General features: G+C 37.1%; 2 protein-coding genes across 3 annotated transcripts; one reads left to right on the forward strand and one right to left on the reverse strand.

The window, feature by feature from the left end:
- Positions 1-1,501: 1,501 nt before the first annotated feature.
- On the forward strand, positions 1,502-8,784 carry LOC104587139 (putative 2-carboxy-D-arabinitol-1-phosphatase). Of its 2 annotated transcripts, none has more exons than XM_088886848.1 (7): positions 1,502-1,753; positions 2,891-3,042; positions 4,908-5,027; positions 5,117-5,216; positions 5,314-5,453; positions 5,570-5,649; positions 8,621-8,784. In XM_088886848.1, the coding sequence occupies exons 1-7, from the start codon at positions 1,606-1,608 to the stop codon at positions 8,652-8,654; spliced, it is 774 nt and encodes a 257-aa protein (XP_088742974.1). In that variant the 5' UTR covers positions 1,502-1,605; the 3' UTR covers positions 8,655-8,784. The 2 variants fall into 2 exon arrangements, with proteins under 2 accessions (XP_088742974.1, XP_010242913.1); XM_010244611.3 differs by lacking the exon at positions 8,621-8,784 and adding an exon at positions 7,754-8,303 and having other exon boundaries at positions 1,505-1,753.
- A 667-nt stretch (positions 8,785-9,451) lies between these two features.
- On the reverse strand, positions 9,452-19,760 carry LOC104587137 (3-deoxy-manno-octulosonate cytidylyltransferase, mitochondrial-like). The gene is made up of 8 exons (XM_010244610.3): positions 19,296-19,760; positions 12,770-12,815; positions 12,588-12,674; positions 12,395-12,519; positions 11,603-11,742; positions 11,441-11,492; positions 11,183-11,293; positions 9,452-9,808 (listed from the first exon to the last, which is right to left on the reverse strand). Exons 1-8 carry the CDS (start codon positions 19,539-19,541, stop codon positions 9,716-9,718), a joined length of 900 nt encoding a protein of 299 aa, XP_010242912.1. The 5' UTR covers positions 19,542-19,760; the 3' UTR covers positions 9,452-9,715.
- Positions 19,761-20,227: the final 467 nt, after the last annotated feature.

Raw genomic sequence — 20,227 nt, forward strand, 5'->3', positions numbered from 1 at the left:
ATTGCCAAACTTTATGGAAGGTTTTAGCAACGGTTCAAAACTTTAAGGGAGGTTTTAGCAATTTACCCTTTAGAATTTCATCATTTGGATTTCACATTTTCAACTCCATATCAGGCTGTCAATAATTAGGCCTGTCAATGATACCTAAATTCCACCACCTTATCCAACATCCAATTCCATTAAAATTCGAATTTGATTTTCTCTTTCAACCTAACAATTTTTCCTCTTGCAAGCAAACAATGGAACATAAACATAAAATTTTTTCACCTGTTTTCCTTTTCAAATTTGAATCAAACGTTTTCTAATCCAACCAGATTCGAATGCACAAGTTTTCAATAATCGGATCAGATTTAGATTTTTTTTTAATCTTATCCAAATCCAAATCCAATTATTGGATTAGAACCATACTGTCAATAAACTATTAAGAGGCATGTTGTCCTTTAAGTAGATGCTAGTAGGAATAATGTATAGACTTTTGGAGCCCTATTTTTCTGCTGAACTAATAACTTTTAATTTTTCTAGGTTATGAGAATTTCAAGCAAGAATAAAAATGCTCTTGGAGAGGAAGAAAAAGGAAGAGGTGGAGAGAGAGAGAATGCAGTGGAAGTTGCAGTAATGGCCATATTTCTAAAACGGGTAAAATATAAAAACTTCCTCTGTTTCTATCAATCATAAAAATCTCTCCCAAGGTTGGATATTAACAAAAACCTTTCCTATAATTTTGAAAAATCTTGCAATTATCTTCCTTTCATCATTGTCTCAATTAGAAAATGTTGGTCTAATGCATTTTTTTTAAATACTTATTTTATCCTTATATCTATCAATCAGATGAAAATTTACTAAAATACTCCTAAAAAACTAAAAATACTCCCAAACTCAGATTAAAAAGAGTAAAGTAATTTCATTTTGTAAACTCATTGTAATTGAGTCAAACCTAAAAGGGCAGATCTTGCCTTGATTATATTGAAAGATGGCCTAACTAGTAGTAAGGGCAATTTTGGCAATTTAATGAACTGAGAAAATAGTAGAAGGGGGGTAACTGTTGGTTTTTTCAAAACTACAGCGAAGGTTTTATTAAAATGAAACCTTAGAAGGGGAGTTTTTTTTTTATAATTGTCAGAAATGTTAAGAGAGGTCTTTATATTCTACCCTTCTTAAATAAAACTGTTGGTTGGTCCACGAGGACCACGACGTGTTGATCCAAATCGTCGAATGACTCGAATCTTCCATCCGTTTGACCCGAATAATGGTTTTTGGACCAAGTCAATAATAGAGGCATTTTTCAGTTTTTTGTACTTCCTGTATCTCCGCAATTTTAACTTTTTATTTTTTAAGCATTTCAGAATCATTATCAGGATCTTCTTCAGACGATTCCAATTGCCCAAATTAATGGCTACCAATTCTTTATTCTTTAATCGGGCTTAGCCTGAGCATCACCACTCATCTCTCCCATCAAAATATCAAAATCCGACGGTCTTGATTGTTGATCACCCACCATTGTCTGGTTCACATCCTAGATATTTCTCATAGATGCTGGTTCCGTAGATAGGATTAGGAATTGGGAAACTTGGAGCTAGAAGCCTGGAACTAGTTCCGCTGTCAGATATGGGTGGGAGCGCGTTTCTTATCGCGAACTCCTCCTTCGGATCGTATCTCGTCGGGGATGGTCGTCTTCGCAGTCTCCCGCGGCGAAGATTGAGCACCTTTCGAGTTCGGTCTTCATCTTCTGCTCCACACGTCTCTTTAACTGCTGGTGATTTTCAGTATCTCTTCCTTTCATGTCTTCTTACTTCTTTTGGACATGATCGACTTTATGTGTTCATTGATTCCAGAATTGAAATTAGCCATGAAATGGAATGTCTAACCTATTAATTGAAAAAGAAAATAGAGAACTTATCTGTATATGGAATCGGGAATTCAAACTACCCACAAAGCAGTCACCAATCCATTAAAGAAAAAAGTGAGTAATTTGAAAGACTAGAATATTAGAGTGTGTTTGAATAAATGGCGTGCTTGAATGGTTATTTGAGATAGACCCAGTTGAGAGTTCTCAACTAGAAATGTTAAATGGGCTCTGTACCTCAATAATCGTTGAGAACAAAGCGGTCTTGCTATCTAAAGCTACACATAACACATCTTTTGCAGTATAGCTAAATTGTATCCTAGTTTTGATTTCGTAGAGAATGACTTGAGAACCAAATTGGCCTTTCTTTTGGTGTATTTTATTGGAAACTTTTAGATATTGTAGCTGAAAATTAAGTATTCAATTATTATTTATAAAAAAAGTTAATTTTGCAATTAGCAGCTTGGATATGTAATAGAAAAGGCATAATTGGTCTTACAGATTTTCAGCTCTTGAAGTTAATTAAATTAATGGTTATTTTTATTTGCTCGTTTAATTCCAAAAAAGTGGCTATTATAAAGTATTTATTTATGTGCTCAATTGAGCTTAAATGTAGCACATCAATGTCCCAGTCAATTCTTAAGTAACATTGTTTCAATTTCACCGTACCATATAACAAAATTCTTCAGTTTAACTTTTTCAATCTAACTTAGAGATCCGAGCATTTCTATATAGATGCAACAGGAACTGTTGTCCCATGTGGATTGCAATAACAACAATTGGAATTGGGAAGCATGGACTGAAGGAACAGATCAGAAACTGTAGGAAGAACTTAAATTTGGATATTCATTATTGAAGGGCATCTCTATACATTTTCTTGTGCCTTCTGTTTCGTCTGTAAACTTCATCTTCTTTCCTAATGTTTCATTATCTAGAACTGTAGACAATTATTTTCCATCTTTGTCTTGATAAAGAAAAAAAAAAAAAACTAGTCAGGTGTTACTGAACCTTGGATCTGAAATTGTTTTAATTATGTACATGTAACAGAAACACTTGATAAAGATGGTTCTGTGACTGGTGGTGCATATGATTTCAAACAAGCAACAAGGTCACTTATCCATGAATTGATGTCTTCACCAAAGAAGGTGACCCTTGTAAGGCATGGTCTTAGCACTTGGAATGAAGAAAGCAGGGTTCAGGTTTGTAGCTTTTTAATATTTTCTAGATATTGAACCAAAGAAAATATATTGTGGCAGATAACATAATCTGAGGCCTGAGATTATTATTGTTCTAGAGTTTGCAGTCCTCTGCATTTTTTTTCTTTTTATTAACGACAGATTATAGAATAATTATTTATGTAATATAATAGTAGAAATAACCCATTGCATCAAAGAAATAGGTGGGGGCAATGTAACTGTAGAAAACCTTCCTAGACCTTTGGTTTTTATTAATTGTTTGGATTTCTGGGGACGTCCTATCAAAAAAAAAAAAAAAAGAGAGGATGGGGCGATACAAAACAGCACCCAGCACTGGCAACCATATAGAATAAAAATTTTACAACAAAAAAACTGACTAGCATAATTAGCCCAAATTCAAAACCTCCTGAAAGAGAAATTCTCTATCTACTCCTTGAGTAAGGTCATCATGGCATTAGCAGATCTTTAAATTCAGTTGAAAAAGCTATTCTTTTTGTGAGCCAAATTACTAATTAGAAAAAATCCTGCAACCCATTTACATTGCCTCTCTAATGATATGTCTATACATCCAAGGTTCATCCTAGCTGAAGGCATCCAGCCAATTCTGCTATTTTTGCATTCTCTTCACCTATAGGTCTTGAATACCTTTAAAATGATATCCCCATTTGTTCTTTCTATAGTCCCCACCGACACCAGAAATGCCCAAATTGCCTATAATGCAGCTATCTGAGTTATATCCTTTTCTGTTGTTCAATAGATAAAATTAGAGCTTTCCTTTTGTTCCCTTCCTCAGATTTTACTATCCTCAGAGTTCTTCTTGTTCCCTTCACCTATAGGTCCTCTGCACTTTCTATCATTTTCTGTCAATGCCAGCTAGTTTTTCTCAACTTAAAATGTTTAATAGATGAATTAGAAACATATTTTAATTTTCTTTTGTTTCCTTCACAGATGGCAAAAGTCTTTTGAGGTGAACACTATCTTGATAGGAAGCTAAATCTAGAAATTAGATGACTAGGAATACAATTTTTTTTTTTTTTATTTAGAAAAGATTGGTCATTGTCAATCTCAAACATGGTACCTCAAGGACTTCACAAATGCCATGTTCTCATTGTATTTAGGTTCTTTTAAAAATATATTTTTTGTTCCTTGTATGGAAGAACAGGGGATTCAATTTATATGTGGATGTCATTTTGCATGTAATATGCCCCTATAGAAATGAAAGATGTGTTAAGCTGGTGCTTTTGATGATATCCAATTTTTTCTACCTAGTTTCTTTAATGCAACCATATATTGCAACAAAAGTGTGTTCCTTTTTGGGACAATAAGTTTTAGTATACAGGGTAAAGTAGATGGAAAACTGTTAACTTACACTAACACAGGATTTGGACATAAGCTTCCTGTCATTTAGGTTTAAGATTGCATTTGAATCCCTGGTTTCAAATTATGAACATTAAGATTTTAACAGCAGTGACATTTATACAAGCCATCCTTAAGTTGTTAGATTAACACATAAAAGTGTGAAAAAAAGGAGATAAAAGTAATTAATTATTGCAATACTACAACTTCTTTCCAACAAATGGGAATGCAATAAAGACCATTTATGTTAGAAATGAACTAACTTACCAATTAACATTTCTTATATCAAAGCATCACAGATGGCAATTGAAAAGCTGCTTAGTTTAAAATCAGGGAACTACTTTCTATTTATTTTAGAAACTTTTCCTCTGTTCTTCCAAAAGATGAAGTTTTAAGGATATATATTCAGGACCTCTTATCCTCAAGTTTGTTTTCATACTTGGCCTGTTGAATGGCTACATCTTTATTACAACTTTCATAACGGTTAGTTTAGTTGTTACTTTTCCCTTCAGGGAAGCTCGGACTTGTCCATATTAACAGAAATTGGAGCCAGACAAGCAGAGAAATGCAGGAGAGCCTTAGCCGATATATGCTTTGACCAGTGTTTCTCTAGTCCTATTTCTCGTGCAAAGGTTTGGATAATTCAATTAAATAAATATTAAAGAAAACTTCATGTAAGGTTTTGCTTTGGTGGTTGATTTTAGTTTGGTATTTAATGCAGACCACTGCTGAACTTATGTGGCAAGGGAGGGAAGAGCCACTGGTTTTCCTTGACTCACTTAAAGAGGCTCACCTTTTCTATCTAGAGGGGATGAGAAATGGTCTGTGTTTCTGTTGCATTAAACTTGATCATCATCCTTTTTCTTTTTAATTATATATGCACTACCCCTCTTAATCACATTCAGAATTTGGAGGCAGTGGATGCTAGGAAGAGATATCCAAAGGAATATACAACATGGAGGGAAGATCCTGCTAATTTTTGTGTGAATGGTGTCTACCCTATCCAAGAACTATGGGGAAGGGCACAACATGCATGGAGGGAAATATTGTTTACACCTGTAAGTTCTTTCCATGATTTGTTTTCTTCCACATATAAAAAAGATGTGTTTTTCTCCCCTTTTTTATCTAAAGCATTATAATTTTTGCTGATCTTGTTTACTCGCTCTTTTTTCAGGGAGAAAGTTTTTTGGTTGTCACACACAAGTCAATGTTGAGAGCACTAATATGCACAGCCCTTGGACTTGAGCCAGAGAGGTGATTTTATGCATGGTTTAAAGTTTAAATAGTGGCTGGTATATCCATTGCAGTATGTCTGTGAATAATGACTGTTATTTCATTATAACAACCATTATCCCACCAATTTAGGAGCATTATGAGTTTTCAATTTATTTTAATAACTATATTAGCCAAGCCATAATATGGTATTTTTTATTGTAGCTGTGTCAAGTTTTATTGATTAAGAAGTAAAATTATGTACAGTATATTGTTCAATCAGATTGTCCTGACTGAACTAACCGGCCCCTGTTCTTTACATTATTAAGTTACACTTCCCCAAAAAAGGCTTGTTCTACTAGCCCCTTGTTTTGCCATTGAGTTGGCAAAGTTGTTTGCAGATCTCTGAATCCAAGTAAAGGTGATCTCCATTCCCAAGGATTAAATGCTGAAATTTCCTTCATCCCATTCCTATAAGCCCATTCTGGTTGCTTATTTCCTCTTAACCAGTCCTTGAATCACCTTCTACAATAGATTCCTATAATCCAGTTGCTTTCCCAGAGTTAAACCTTGTAGAACTGCAAGCAATTCTGCTCTAGTAGAGTTGACCACTCCTATTGGCCCTGAAAACACTCTTAAGTATTACTCCATAATGTTTTAAAGCGTGGAGGCGTGACATGAGGCATTCCACTACTTAGAGGTGTGAGGCGTAGTTCAGAACGCAAGAGGTGTAAGCCTCCCAAACACAAGGAAGCTTACGCCTCCTTAAGAGGAGGGGGTTAGGAGGAGGATGAAGAGAAAGGGGGATCTCATTTTTTCTTTATTTTTAATAAAATCTTTTATATTAAGAAGAATAAAGATGCATAACATTAGTTGAAAGGGGGGGTCTTGTTGAAGCGGAGGTGAGCGAGCTCGCCGAAGCAGAGTGCCTTGCCTGGAGGCGCGCCTCTGGCATATGCCTCAGGGCGTTTTGGGAGTGCCTCGCCTGGAGGTGCGCCTCCATGTGACGGTTCAGCACAGGCTTAGCCTTGCCTACGCTTGGCAGGCTTACGTTAGGGACATTCCCGTCATTTTCGCCTGTAAGATTTTTGGGAGAACTGATGTCATCTTTAGGCAGACCACCAAAAGCTTAACGTACTCTTTGAGGAGGGATGATCGACCTCCTTGGGTGCCTAACCTTGGCACTCCTAGACCTTCATGCCCTTGCGGGGCGGCCCTGGTTAACGACTAGCATGGCTACCAAGGTTCCTCATGGGCGCACACTTGCTCATGGGGACAGTGTTGGACCGGCACTGCGCTACCGATACTCAAGGGAGGCTTGGCATGCGGGCCTGGCTCAAGCATGTCCCTTCACCTCGCCAGCCCCTTGCCCAAGCTGATTGAGCTATCCCGTTGCCCCTAGCGCACGGGTGTGTTTCGGCCCAAGCGGTTGCCTATCTTCATGGCACACAGGTGCCTGTCATCATCGGCATACAGGAGACCCTTCACATCGGTGCCAAGTCACCTCATCGGCGCATGGTTGCCTTCCATTATGGTTGTCCCCCTTTAGCACGTAAGCGGCGCCTCCCATGGACCGGTCTGAGCCAGGAGAGTGCCCCGGCCATTGGACTTGAGGTCATGATCCAGTGCTACTGACTTTGGTGGAGCCATCCCATCGGGCAACTCCTAGCCTCTAAGCGCATAAAGGCTTGTCCTGGCCTGCCTTGGCCAGGACGCCGCACGGGTTTCTTCCGCTGTAGAACTACCCCCGTGACATCCAGGCGTACGCCTCCCATGCCTTTTAAAACACTGCTCCATATCTGTCCCTAGAGACTCTCCCTATACGAAGGTGCCTGGGTTTCCTAAACTGCATATTCAAGGTGGAACCAATCAATGGATGGTTTTAGGTCCCCCCGTGTTGATAAATTGCTTGGTAAGGTGTACCAGAAAAATGTTCAGTCAAAGAGATGAAAATGTCAATTTTTATTTGTAAATATTGCATTTCAAGATTAGCTGGACAAAATCATTTTTACTTGGAATTTTGGGCCTAGCATTTCATGTACCCTTAAATCCTTTGGAAATAAATTTCCTGTAAGCTTTCATTTTAGAATAAGTGCCATATTTACTCTGAACTTTAGCTGTCTAATTGTAGTTACTGATGTCCCAGGTTCCGTGCAATTGATGTGAACAATGGTGGAATTTCTGTGTTTGTCTTTAACAAAAATGGAGAAGCAATGCTTCAGTCCTTGAATATGACGGCTCATATGTACAGTGGTCATGTTTATAATTACTAGAGTTTTCTTAAATGTTGCTGAATTTGGCATGCAAAAGAACAGTGTATATAAACTGTCTCAAAATCAGATGGCCCAAAACTCAAAGGTATTCTAGTAGTTGGTGCTAGGAAAGCAGGTGAGTAGAAAGTAAAGCTATAATGAGTGGAAAGGGAACGCTTTTAACTGATTAGTTTTCATCACATGTTTGTCCTGGGGTAAAAGGATCAAACAATTCATGAAGTTAACTTCAGCTGCATGGTCCTGTTGGGTGCTTCCATGGCTGTGAGCAAGAGTGGGTCCTCAAAGAGTGAGTCATCTTCAGTCCTGTAATCTTGGTGAGCCATGGTATTGGTTGTTTGGCTTATTGCTATGTTATATCAGGATCACCATTTCTGTATAACAAATTCTAATAATTTTGTACTACATCCATAATCTTTTCTCTAAGGTTTGGACCCATTCAAAATTTAAAAAATGCTCAACCCAACCCGCCCCAAGTTGCACCTGTCTGCAAATTCTCATACATATCCACTCTTAAGGCTGGCTATGTAATAAAGTAGTTTCTTCCATGGCTAACCCTTTATTCTGCTGGATTTTTTTCTTCCTTCATTAGTCAACATCTCATTTGCTTTACGAGAGATTTGGTGATTCCTAGTTGCCCAGCACGACACAATATGCAAATATTCAGTTGTTCAGTCTGTAATCTTGGTCAAATAGCTTACAATTGCCAAACTTTCTATTTCCCGTATGTATCTTTGGGCAAGGCGGCAAGCAAACTACGATTCACACTGCAACTGAAGTCGCGGGATAAACACCATTCAATTGAGCCTGCAGCCAATGTTGTGAGAGCCCAGATTGGGCAGTTCACCCGTTGTTTAGAAATAGACATCCCAGTTCTTTCTTTGATTTGGAATTTCATTTTGTAAGAAAATGTTAATTGTTTTGGGCATTGGGTTGTAGGGAGCAGAATTGTATATCCTCTTTTCAGTTTCTCATTGTACAAGGGTTCTTTGTTGGCTTTTTGATTTAATGAAATACTTTACATTACACTATTACAGTTAAAAAAAAAAAACATTTTACCATCCATGAACGACCCATCCATAACGCATACATTGAATTCCATTTTTTTTTCTTTTTAAGCTCTTTGGCTCTGTTTTGTAGTGCAAATTTCAACTGGATATAGTTTTTGCATCCATCTCTTCTGTAACTAGAGTTTACACTCAGCCTATTTGAACTCCCATCATCCATACCATGCAAATGAAATTTATGCTGCAAACATACTGAGCCTTTGGCTTCAAATCCTTCAAATAATTCCTTTTACCTCAAGATTCATGTGGATGGCCGCCTATCCATCGATCAGGTGCTGGCACATTTCATCCAGGGAGACAAGGTTTAAAATCCATAGTGTAAATGGTAAGTACACCATAGTATGACCAGTTTGTGGGGAACAGGGAACTGTTAGAGCCTGTCAAAACAAATTCATGGAAGGAGGGTGTTGGAGGAACTTAGGCATGGGAGATGTGGTGAAGGATTAACTGAGAATGTTCACATTGACTGACTGACTGTTTAAGCTTGTTTTCTAGAAGCCTAGAACATCAAACATCAAAGTTTCTGTTTTCTTTTTTCCATTTATTATCGTTTTAGCTTTCAATTCTACAATAACAAAACCCAGTAAAAAATTGGATAAGTAACAAACAACAAAAACAAAAACTCACACTCATGTATCAGTTCTGAATCTGGTACAGTAAGGAACCTTGACTCTTGTCATCGTGGGGATAAAGAAAACACACAAGGCTAGACCTTCTTTTGAGGTCCTTATTGGCTCCTTTCCTTGTGGTCAATGATTTAATTGCCATGAACTAAGATAAGTTCCTCTCGCGCATTAGAGCTTCTATCTTCTCAACATCTTCTGGAGCATCCACACCATGAGCATCGTGGTCCACCTTGATCACCTGCAAGGATTTTTTTTTTTTTTTTGAGGAAAAGGTAATGTAACAGTCATAAATCTTCTAGTAACAGCCATAAAATCATGACTGAGAGTAAAAAGGACGTGGGAGTATCAGTATAGAATACCATCCTCTTATGCAATTATGGTTGCTAGGAACTAAAAAAAAGGCTTATATCTATTGTCAAGGACTTTGAGTGGGGAGAGGTCTGGACATGAAGCCAAGACAAGTATTTTTTTATAAGTAAATAAGAAATTTTATTAAAGAAACAAAAAGAGATTACATACAACTATACAAGGGTGGCAAGTTCATTCATCAAATAATAATAATAATAATAATAATAAGGGTGGCAAGTTGTCACCCGATTACACAGACCAACTTAAGACTGATGAACAAACTCCACATTACGTATTTGAAAACCCAGGACCTCCCCTAACCTATTTCCAAGGTCCACCTTTTCTAGCTGTCTAAAATCTGGTAGGATCAGCACCCAATCTGTCACAGAGCTGCCCACAGCCACAAAGCTTACAGGATGGACAAGATGGTTGTGGCCAAGACAAGTATCGATTTTATATATAGTAAAAATGTTCATATAGACCTTTCGAAAGATCTTGGTTTTCAATGACATCACTAGTTTACTAGAAAACGACAGCAGCAGTAAATGCATGTGAGTTATGGGATACAGAAAGATTAGATGCCAACTTTAATATTATATCTCATAGTTAACTTTATTGCCTCTTTAATCTTATATCAAAAATCATTCCTCTACATGAGAAGCCTGGGATAACCTGTGAATGACTCAAATTGTTCAGAAACATTAGGTGGCAATATAAAAAAAAAGTTCAGAAACATTCGGAAATGGCTTCGCTTTTAAGAGTGAAAATCCATCTTTTAAGATAATTACTTGCAAAATTTTGTAATTCTCATAAAATATTTGCAATATGTGGCTATGTGTCTTTGTGTGTGTTTCTGTGGGTTAATAGGTATAGGTCTGCCTTTTAATCAGGACCATCAGGTTCAGTAATAAAACTATAGATCATATTTTAATGGGAGGTTTGGCCTTCTTAGAAGGTCATCAGTTTAATTAAATGAAACCTGCTTACCAAAAAGAATTTAATGGAACCTATGGTATTTCCTAGGGTCCTATATACTCGAGAATGTCTTCATGGTCAAAGTTGATACTGGGGTTTCCTTGTCTAAGATTACAGATAAGCACCTCGTCAAGTATGAGCAAAAAAAGCTGTTCTGGATGTAAATTTTTAATGCATAAGTATGCAACTTAAAGCTAGGTATTATAATGAAAGCTTTGCCACATTAAATTAATTAAAAAAAATGTGAATAAAAAAAGTCAATCAAGAATTTCTGAAAATTCAAAAATACCTTCATCTTGTATCCATTTTCAAGAACTTTGAGCTGCTCTAAATCTTCTTCTAGTTGTAATGGTGTAGGTGGAAGTTCTGGATATATCTTTAAAAATTTAGAATCATAGCTCTGGTACACATGATAAGCAGCATTAGCAGCAGGCAAGCGGTGACTCCAGAATGTAATCAATGTAATGTACATAACTATGCAGAAACAGATTACTTTAAAAACAGGTTAAAACAAAAAGGCATTTGAAAAGAACATTTACTATGATACCTGGATACCAAGATGAAGTAAATAAGGAAATTTTGGATTTAATTTGCCAGACCTGTCAAATGTTCAGAGACATGGATAAATACACAGATGATACTGAGCTGTAAAGGACACTATGCATCATTGTAATTTGCAACCAATACCAAGCATACAAGGTAGACTCACTTGTTATAAGGAATCAATCCCCTTGAAAAATATATTGCATAACCATGATTATCCACCACACATTTCACTCGATTTGGATCAGATGCATCTTCAGGTTTCAAAGATGTAACAGCAGTACTAAAGACTGCATCAGGTGCTCCCTGTAAAAATCATTATATACCTCGATCGGTTTAAATTAAAATTAGAAAACAACAAAGTACACTCCTGACCTGAAGAGAAGATTCCTTTACCTAAACAAGAATTGGAAATATAATTTGCTTGATGTATGCACACTAGGTAACGAGTCATATAACTTTGGGCTTCTGAAAGGAAAGGGGAAAAAACAAATTTCATGCCCAGATGAGCTGGCACATCTTAGAGGAGTGGATCACCAAAGAAACAGAAGAAGTTGATAGAATGATTTCAGAAATGACAATATCCTGGGAGATTATGAAGTCTAAGAGAAGATCAAAAGATTTAGGACTTTATAGATGCCATGTGTCTCATATTTGAATGTAAGACAGAACAATATTATCTTCCCTTTTTGACTATAATTAATAAGCACTCCAACATCACAGAAACGTTGTTTTGTGGTACTGGTACTGTGCAAGCACTGTAAGGTTATACATCTTGCACAATCAAGTTATTAGTGTTGCACCCCACGACTACTGTACAGTAAGCTTTAAATCTTGCATACATGGGGTGCAAGTGCAACATTTACAGCCTACCATAGAAAGAAGCCAAACATTGTCTAATAAGATTAGGCATCACAAGTCCTCAAGAAACCATCATAATACCAGAAAAAATAACTACCTGTAGAGCTTTGACGACCCCATCTATTATCTCAGGTTCAATAAGAGGCTCATCCCCTTGAATATTGACAACAATATCATACTTCTTCTCAAGCTTTTGGAGTGCCTCATTACAGCGCTCTGTGCCTGCAAATGGAACTAACATTACAAACAATTCTAAAGAAATTTTACAAAGTGTACACACAAGACTCTACCATTTCGGCAAGATTCCGAAGTCATTATGACATCAGCTCCAAATCCCCGACAGCATTCTGCAATCCTTTCATCATCCGTTGCCACAACTAGTTTCAGAAAAAAAAAAGGTTAAACCAACAAACGCAAATACACACACAGACTGGGGGGGTGGACATGGATCTTCCTTTCTCAGCAAGCATACCTATGTGGTCCAACGTCGTTGCCAGCTTTGCTCTTTCCCATGTTCTCTGTAAAGAAGCAACTAAAGTAAATCATTGAAGATATGGGAAATTCAAAACTCTTTTTTTTTTTTTGTGATAGCATGCACAAAACTTAATATCATGAAAATGCTTAGAGAAGAAATGTACATTGAAAATCTATTCCAAAATGATGAAAAAAGTAAAGCATATTTAACCTGGCCAGACCATTTTTCTCCTATTCTCCCTCGTCTGAGTAAATCCAGTTTTAGTAGGTTAAGTTACGTAGCTTAAAGCAAATGGTCCATAAATCTCCTTTGAACTCATCTGGAATTAAACTTTGTGGTCATGTAATTTGAAAAGCTATGTGCAACTGATAACCGTGGCTAAGCATAACCTTTCCAAATGAGTGACACAGAACTGAAAAATATTTTCTGTAAATTCTGAAACACCCTGAAACATCCTGGTCTAGTTTTCAATGCTTCAGAATTCAGAAGTACCCAAATGGATACCCATTAATGAGATCAATGTATCTAACTTCCTAGGCAGCTAAATGTCAGTATCTAGACATTCCCTACCACTCACAACTGAATTTCTACATATCATGCAACAGATTGACCTCCTAGATTTTTTATTTTCTTTTACTTTCATTGCTTCCCATAAAAATCCAGTTACTCAAGTATGGTTTTGATTTACCTTTTACATTTTACAATTCAGCAATCCATGGATTCTATACAACCATTGTCATTTTCCTATGATTTTCATATTTCCCTAACTTGTACGTGAGCATACAAGATTAAAAAAAACTGAGACAGCTTTCTCTCATTAATGCACACTACGCAAAAAATTGAAGTTGCAGTAAAAGTCTCCACTTAAATTTCACCTCAGAATTATAAATACTTCCTTAGTAAAGTGAAAGAAAAGTCAACAATCATATTTTATGTACCAAACTGTAAGGAGATAAGGTTGTGTTTGGGGTCGTGTATTTATGAGAAAAAAATGGCCTGGTTGCAATTTTGAAATAGTTAACTCTCAGGCTTATTTGAGCCCGTTGATCGGGCAGAAAAGGGTTCAGAGAGTGAGGAGAGAGATTTTCCATTTTTTGATAATCACTGAGGGGAGAGATCTGAGCTGCAAGTTTTGTATCCTATTCTAGTTTTCTTAATGGCTGATCTCCCATTTCACGTATATAGGCTACCGAACCGAACCATGTTAAACCTTCTGTTGGATTTTAATCTCATAAGAGATTAAATCCAATGGGTTTGATTGGTCAATTACATAAGAAATTGCACCTACACACTTAATTGAAAAATCAGTTTTTCTCTTACAAAACCCATTTTTGAACTTGTCCCACATTGGAAAATTATAAGTTTTGTTTTTAGTATTTCAATAGGAGTTGATTTACACTCCTTAGAATTAGTAGAGGAGAGTATGGGGATTCGATACCGCGCAACGCGCGCGCATGCGGCGCTTTAGAGGCACACTTTGCTCACACTTCTGTGCCGATGACACATACTGAATGCCTTATCAGACTGGTTCTACAACTTTTACAAGGAATTTGCATCTCCAAAATAAATCTGGAAAGCCCTGGAATTCAAATACAAGGTGCAAGAAGCAGATACGAATAAGTATCTTATTGCAGAATACTTTGACTTCACCATGAACGACCATAAACCCATACTGGAGCAAGTTCATGAACTACAGGTGATAGTCAACAAAATTCGATCCCTTAACATCATCATTCCTGAATCTTTCCAAGTGGGAGCAATCATTGCCAAACTTCCACCCTCTTGGAAAGATTACAGGAAGAAGCTTCTGCACAAGGCTGAAGAACTTACCTTGGAGCAAATTCAGCAATACCTTCGTATTGAAGAAGAGTCTCGGTTTAGAGACAGTAGGGATAAAACCTTGGCCGGTATGTTGAACTCTAAGGTTAATTTTGTGGAAAACGGATCAAAGAACACTAACCCTGCATTACAAGTAAAGAAGAAGGATGGGAACTTCAAAAAGAGCAACAATAAGAAAGGATCCTGCTATGTTTGTAGAAAGAAGGGGCATTATGCCCGAGTCTGCCGACATCGCAAAGGCGGAACCAAGTCTGCAAACATGGTAGAAGACAATCTAGTGGCCATGATTATTGAAGTCAACATGACAGAATCATCCTCTGGATGGTGGTTTGATTCAGGCGCCACAGTCCATGTTTGCAAGGACAAGTCCTTGTTCAAGACATATAAAGAAGTGACTGATGGCCAGAAGGTACAGATGGGAAACCAAACATGTGCCAAAGTTGCTGGAAGAGGTAGCGTAGAGTTGAACTTCACCTCCGAAAAGACATTGACTCTCCTGAATGTTCTCCATGTTCCTGACATTAGAAAGAACTTGGTCTCAGTAAATCTTGTTTGTAAGAGGGGATTCAAAGTTGTCTTTGAATCCGACAAACTAATCCTATCCAAGAATGGGATGTTGATTGGAAAGGGATATGGTTGTAATGGTATGTTCAAATTAAGTATTACTGAAGGAAAAGTTTCTGCTTATATTGTTGATTCTTTCTCTTTATGGCATGATAGACTAGCACACTTGAATTTTAAATCCATAAAGAACATGAGCAAACTTGGTATAATTGCTTACAGTAATGAATGAACTGAAATATGTGAAATATGTGTAAAATCTAAAATGGCTAAGAAACATTTCCCTAGTGTTGAGAGAAATTCTCAATTTCTAGAACTAATCCATTCTGACATCAGTGAACTCAATGGTGTATTAACTAGAGGAGGTAAGAGATACTTCATAACATTTATAGATGACTTTTCTAGGTACACCTATGTCTACCTTATGAGAACTAAGGATGAAGCCTTTGACATGTTTAAACTATATAAGACTGAAGTTGAAAATCAAGTAGAAAAGAAAATTAAAATCCTTAGAAGTGATAGGGGTGTTGAATACTTTAAAAATGAGTTTAATTCTTTCTGTGAAGAATTTGGAATAATACATCAGTGTTCTGCTCCCTATACCCCTCAATAGAATGGTCTGGCTGAAAGGAAAAATAGAACACTTACAGAAATAATAAACTGCATGTTGTTAAAAGCTAATGCACCCTTAAACCTGTGGGGGGAAGCACTCCTAACAGCCTGCCATTTACATAACAGAATTGTTTCTAGAGTTAATAACAAATGCCCATATGAATTATGGACATGAAGAAAGCCTAATTTAACATATCTAAAAGTGTGGGAGTGTTTAGCATATTATAGAGTTCTAGATCCTAAAAGAACCAAGTTAGGACTCAGAGATAAGAGAAATATGTTTGTCGGATATGCAGAACATAGCAAGGCCTATAGGCTTCTAGACTTAGAGTCCAACATAATAATTGAAACCAGAGATGTTGAATTCTTTGAAAATAAACTGTGTTCTGAATCTACATAAAATGAATCCACAGAAAGTGACAGAGAACCTGAAAGAGAAACTCAGATCTCAATACCTGTTGATAATAATGAGACTGAAAGAAGAAATGACACAACTGTAACACCTACAACTGATAGAGAGAAGATTTTAAATAAGATACATATTGTCCTAAACATTGAAAATGATCCAAAAACCTACAGTGAAGCCATGACCTCTAGAGATGCTGCCTTTTGGAAGGAAGCTATAAATGATGAAATGGATTCAATAATGTCAAATAACACATGGGTACTAGTAGACCTGCCTCCAGGATCAAAACCAATAAAATGTAAATGGGTGTTTAGAAGAAAATACAACACTGATGGAACTGTACAAATTTTTAAGACTAGATTGGTAGCCAAAGGATTTAGTCAAAAGGAAGGGATTGATTACTTTGACACCTATGCACCAGTGGCTAGAACAACTTCTATTAGAACACTCATAATTGGCATCCATTTATCACTTATCTGTTCACCAAATGGATGTTAAAACCGCTTTCTTAAATGGTGATTTAAATGAAGAGGTTTATATGGAACAACCAGAAGGATTTGTTCTTCCTGGAAACGAGAAGAAAGTCTGTAAATTGGTTAAATCACTATATGGATTAAAACAAGCACCTAAACAGTGGCATGAGAAATTTGATTCTTGCATCCTAGCTTTTGGTTTTAAACATAATAGTGCTGATAGATGCATCTACTCAAAATTCACTGAAAATTATAGAGTAATTGTGTGTCTTTATGTTGATGATATGCTTATTGTGGGTACAAATATGGTGGGCATAAATGAAACTAAAAACTACTTATCCTCTGTCTTCAAGATGAAAGATTTAGGAGAAGTAGATACCATCTTGGGAATAAAAGTTAAAAAACATAGTAGGGGCTATGCATTAAGCCAATCGCATTATATTGAGAAAGTACTTGAGAAATTTAAGCATTTAGGGTTTAAAGAATATAACACGCCATATGATTCTAGTATAAAGCTAGTAGAAAATACTGGTAGAGCAATTGCACAACTTGAGTATGCTAGTGCAATAGGGAGCTTGATGTATGCTATGCTTTGTACTAGACCTGATATTGCATTTGCAGTAAGTAAACTCAGTCGGTTTACAAGTAATCCCGGTGTAGAGCACTAGAAGGCAATTGGGAGAGTTCTTGAGTATCTCAAGAGAACCTTGGAACTTGGCTTGTTTTACTGTGATTATCCAGCTGTACTAGAAGGGTACACTGATGCAAGTTGGATTACCGGTAATGGAGATAACAAGTCCACATCTGGATGAATTTTCGTCCTTGGTGGGGGTGCAATCTCTTGGGCATCCAAGAGACAAACTTGTATATCTCACTCGACCATGGAATCCGAATTCATAGCCTTAGCGGTTAGAAAAGAGGCTGAATGGATTAGGAATTTATTATTGGATATAAAACTTTGGCTTAGTCCTATGCTTCCAATTTCCATTTACTATGATAGTGAGGCAACTCTGTCAAGGGCCTACAGTGGTACCTACAATGGTAAGTCCAGACATATAAGTCTGAGACATGAATTTGTTAGGCAACTGATTCAAGATAGAGTCATCACTATAACCTATGTGAGGTCAAGTAAAAACTTGGCTGATCCTCTTACCAAGGGCTTGGCCAGAGAATTGGTAAGAATGACAACCAAAGAGATAGGATTAAAACCCTTTACTTAGTCACCTGTAATGGTAACCCAACCTGAACTGAAAAACCATCAGTATTGAGTTTAATGGGTAACAACAAGTTACAGCAATGTGACTGTTAGCACTGACATTGAGAAATTTCCCATCACAACATAAACAGTGTTGTCCGTTATGATGAAAGGTTGAGATAAACTCTTAATGAAGTTCTGAAATGTGTCAAATAACAGAGCACATAGTGGAATTTCACCTATGTGAACATAGAAGTGGTGCCGCTTCTCATGAGAGTTTGGGTTTGCTCTCGAGATTGTTCATAAAACCAGGAAAGAAGCACATGGCCATAACAGTGCTGAGCAAAACTTGAAACTCTTGCAGAGACTGGACATTTTTGTGTGTATGGGTGTCTCCGATCTGTCTTGAGAGTAATTGGTTTAATGTCTTACCACCAATTTGACAAGGCTCTGAGATATCTATACTAACAAAAGGTTTAAATTGATAAACACCTTTTGTATGCATAATTGTGTCATAGTAGTTTGGATTGAGAGAGAACTATGTAATTGATCAATCAATGTGGGAGATTGTTGGATTTTAATCTCATAAGAGATTAAATCCAATGGGTTTGATTGGTCAATTACATGAGAAATTGCACCTGCACACTTGATTGAAAAATCAGTTTTTCTCTTACAAAACTCAGTTTTGAACTTGTCCCACATTGGAAAATTAAATGGGGATTCGATACCGCGCAACGCGCGAGATCAACGGTCACGATTCGATCGGGTGTGATCAAGAGGCACAATTCAAAGTTAACAGTCACTAACTGTTAACTACTTTTTAAACAGTCACAATGTTTGAAATTGTGACTGTTCAAGGTGCCTTTTCTAAACCAGCACCTACCTTTTCTTCATACCTCTTCACAAATTATTTAAGGAGCATGAATCAGACTCCAAAACATACAATTTCAAAATTCACGCCTCAGAGCTTCTCCTCCAAAGTTACACCAACCCACATATCACCTTCTCTGCTGCTGGTTTACACCAACCCGCATATACGCATCCATCACAAGAAGCAGATTTGTAATGCCCAAAATCCTCATTCAGCTCTACTTTTAAGTATTGTTGGTCTCGGACCCCAAAGGCATTATGGACACAAAGGCAATTCAATAGAACTGGAAAAGAACAACAAAATTTAAAAACAAAAATTCGAAAACCAGATCTGTAACAAATAAAGGGAAGTGAGGAAGTGAAGGTCAACAGCTACAGCATTAAAGTGAAAAAACAACACAATGCAATACCAAGCTGACCTTGTCTTGGAATGTGGTTTAATCATGATGAAACAGAAAAAAAATATATATAATTCAGTAAAAAAAAAGTGATTAAGAACTCAAGAACAAAAAAATGTATAAATAGAACCGAAAATAAGGGATCTGAGTATACAAAATGAAATGGTACCTGGATCATGGGCTTTCCGAGGATTTGAGCGAGGGGCTTGCCTTCAAATCGCGAGGAAGCGTAGCGGGCCGGTATTATTCCGACAACCCGGCTTCGGAATTTGCCAAGTCCAAGTAGACGATTGGCGAAGACGAAGTGAGCTCCGACTGCCGCTGCTATTGCAACTCCGGCAACCAAACTATGCACAATCCATGCTTTGCTGCTGCTCCCTGATTCAGCAGGAGTACAAATCGGCATCTGCTTCATCCTCTCTTTTCGAGATCCTCTTCCCTTTCTTGTTCTCCACGGGAACAGAAGGGAAGGGTCGGAATGCAAGCGTTCACTGATCAGTAGTTCGCTTTTTTAATGAGAATTGAGAAGAGATGAATGCGCAGCTATCCCTTGTCCCTGAGAAGATACAGCCATACAGGCTTGGGGTCGACCCTTTTTTTATGGGAAAATTTGCTAAACAGTTAAACCTCCCCCCTTGGATTATCTGACAACTGACAATCACCTAAACCTCTTCTGGGTTTTGAATAGTAAGGTCAAGTTTGGGAATACTTAAAAAATAATTGATTATTTGAATAAGTAATTATTTCGAGTTAGGACCACGCCAATAATAAAAAATAATTGATTATTTGAAAAATAAGTCTAAAATTTGAGAAGCTCAAAATAAGCACTAATTTTTCAAATAAGCACTCCCAAACTTGGCATAAGCAAAAACCTTCATTTCACTCTCACGGAGACAATGACTTAATGCCTTTTCTAATAGTTGGGTTGAGGCCTGAGCCCAGACCGAGGTCAAGCTCATCTTCTTAAATCAAACCCAATTCACCTTGAAAATTTGGTGCACTCAGATTGGGCTCAGGCTTGGGCTGTGTGTGTGAAGATACATGTATATATGTATCCTAAGGGTTAAAAATTCTGACCTAAGTGCCTAACATGAAAAATAA

The sequence above is a fragment of the Nelumbo nucifera genome, chromosome 1 (assembly GCF_055504915.1).
Source record: "Nelumbo nucifera cultivar China Antique chromosome 1, China Antique-T2T, whole genome shotgun sequence".
Taxonomy (NCBI): Eukaryota; Viridiplantae; Streptophyta; class Magnoliopsida; order Proteales; family Nelumbonaceae; genus Nelumbo; species Nelumbo nucifera.

What these genes read in the sequence shown, in the direction of transcription:
- LOC104587139 (XM_010244611.3), top strand. Translation starts at nt 1,606, where the DNA reads ATGGGTGGGAGCGCGTTTCTTATCGCGAACTCCTCCTTCGGATCGTAT. An exon ending in TCTAGAGGGGATGAGAAATG is followed by an intron (nt 5,217 to 5,313) that starts GTCTGTGTTTCT and finishes ATTTGGAGGCAG; the next exon opens with TGGATGCTAGGAAGAGATAT. An exon ending in GGGAAATATTGTTTACACCT is followed by an intron (nt 5,454 to 5,569) that starts GTAAGTTCTTTC and finishes CTCTTTTTTCAG; the next exon opens with GGAGAAAGTTTTTTGGTTGT.
- LOC104587137 (XM_010244610.3), bottom strand. Translation starts at nt 19,541, where the DNA reads ATGAAGCAGATGCCGATTTGTACTCCTGCTGAATCAGGGAGCAGCAGC. An exon ending in TTCGGAATCTTGCCGAAATG is followed by an intron (nt 12,520 to 12,587) that starts GTAGAGTCTTGT and finishes TTCCATTTGCAG; the next exon opens with GCACAGAGCGCTGTAATGAG. An exon ending in TACTTCATCTTGGTATCCAG is followed by an intron (nt 11,294 to 11,440) that starts GTATCATAGTAA and finishes CATGTGTACCAG; the next exon opens with AGCTATGATTCTAAATTTTT.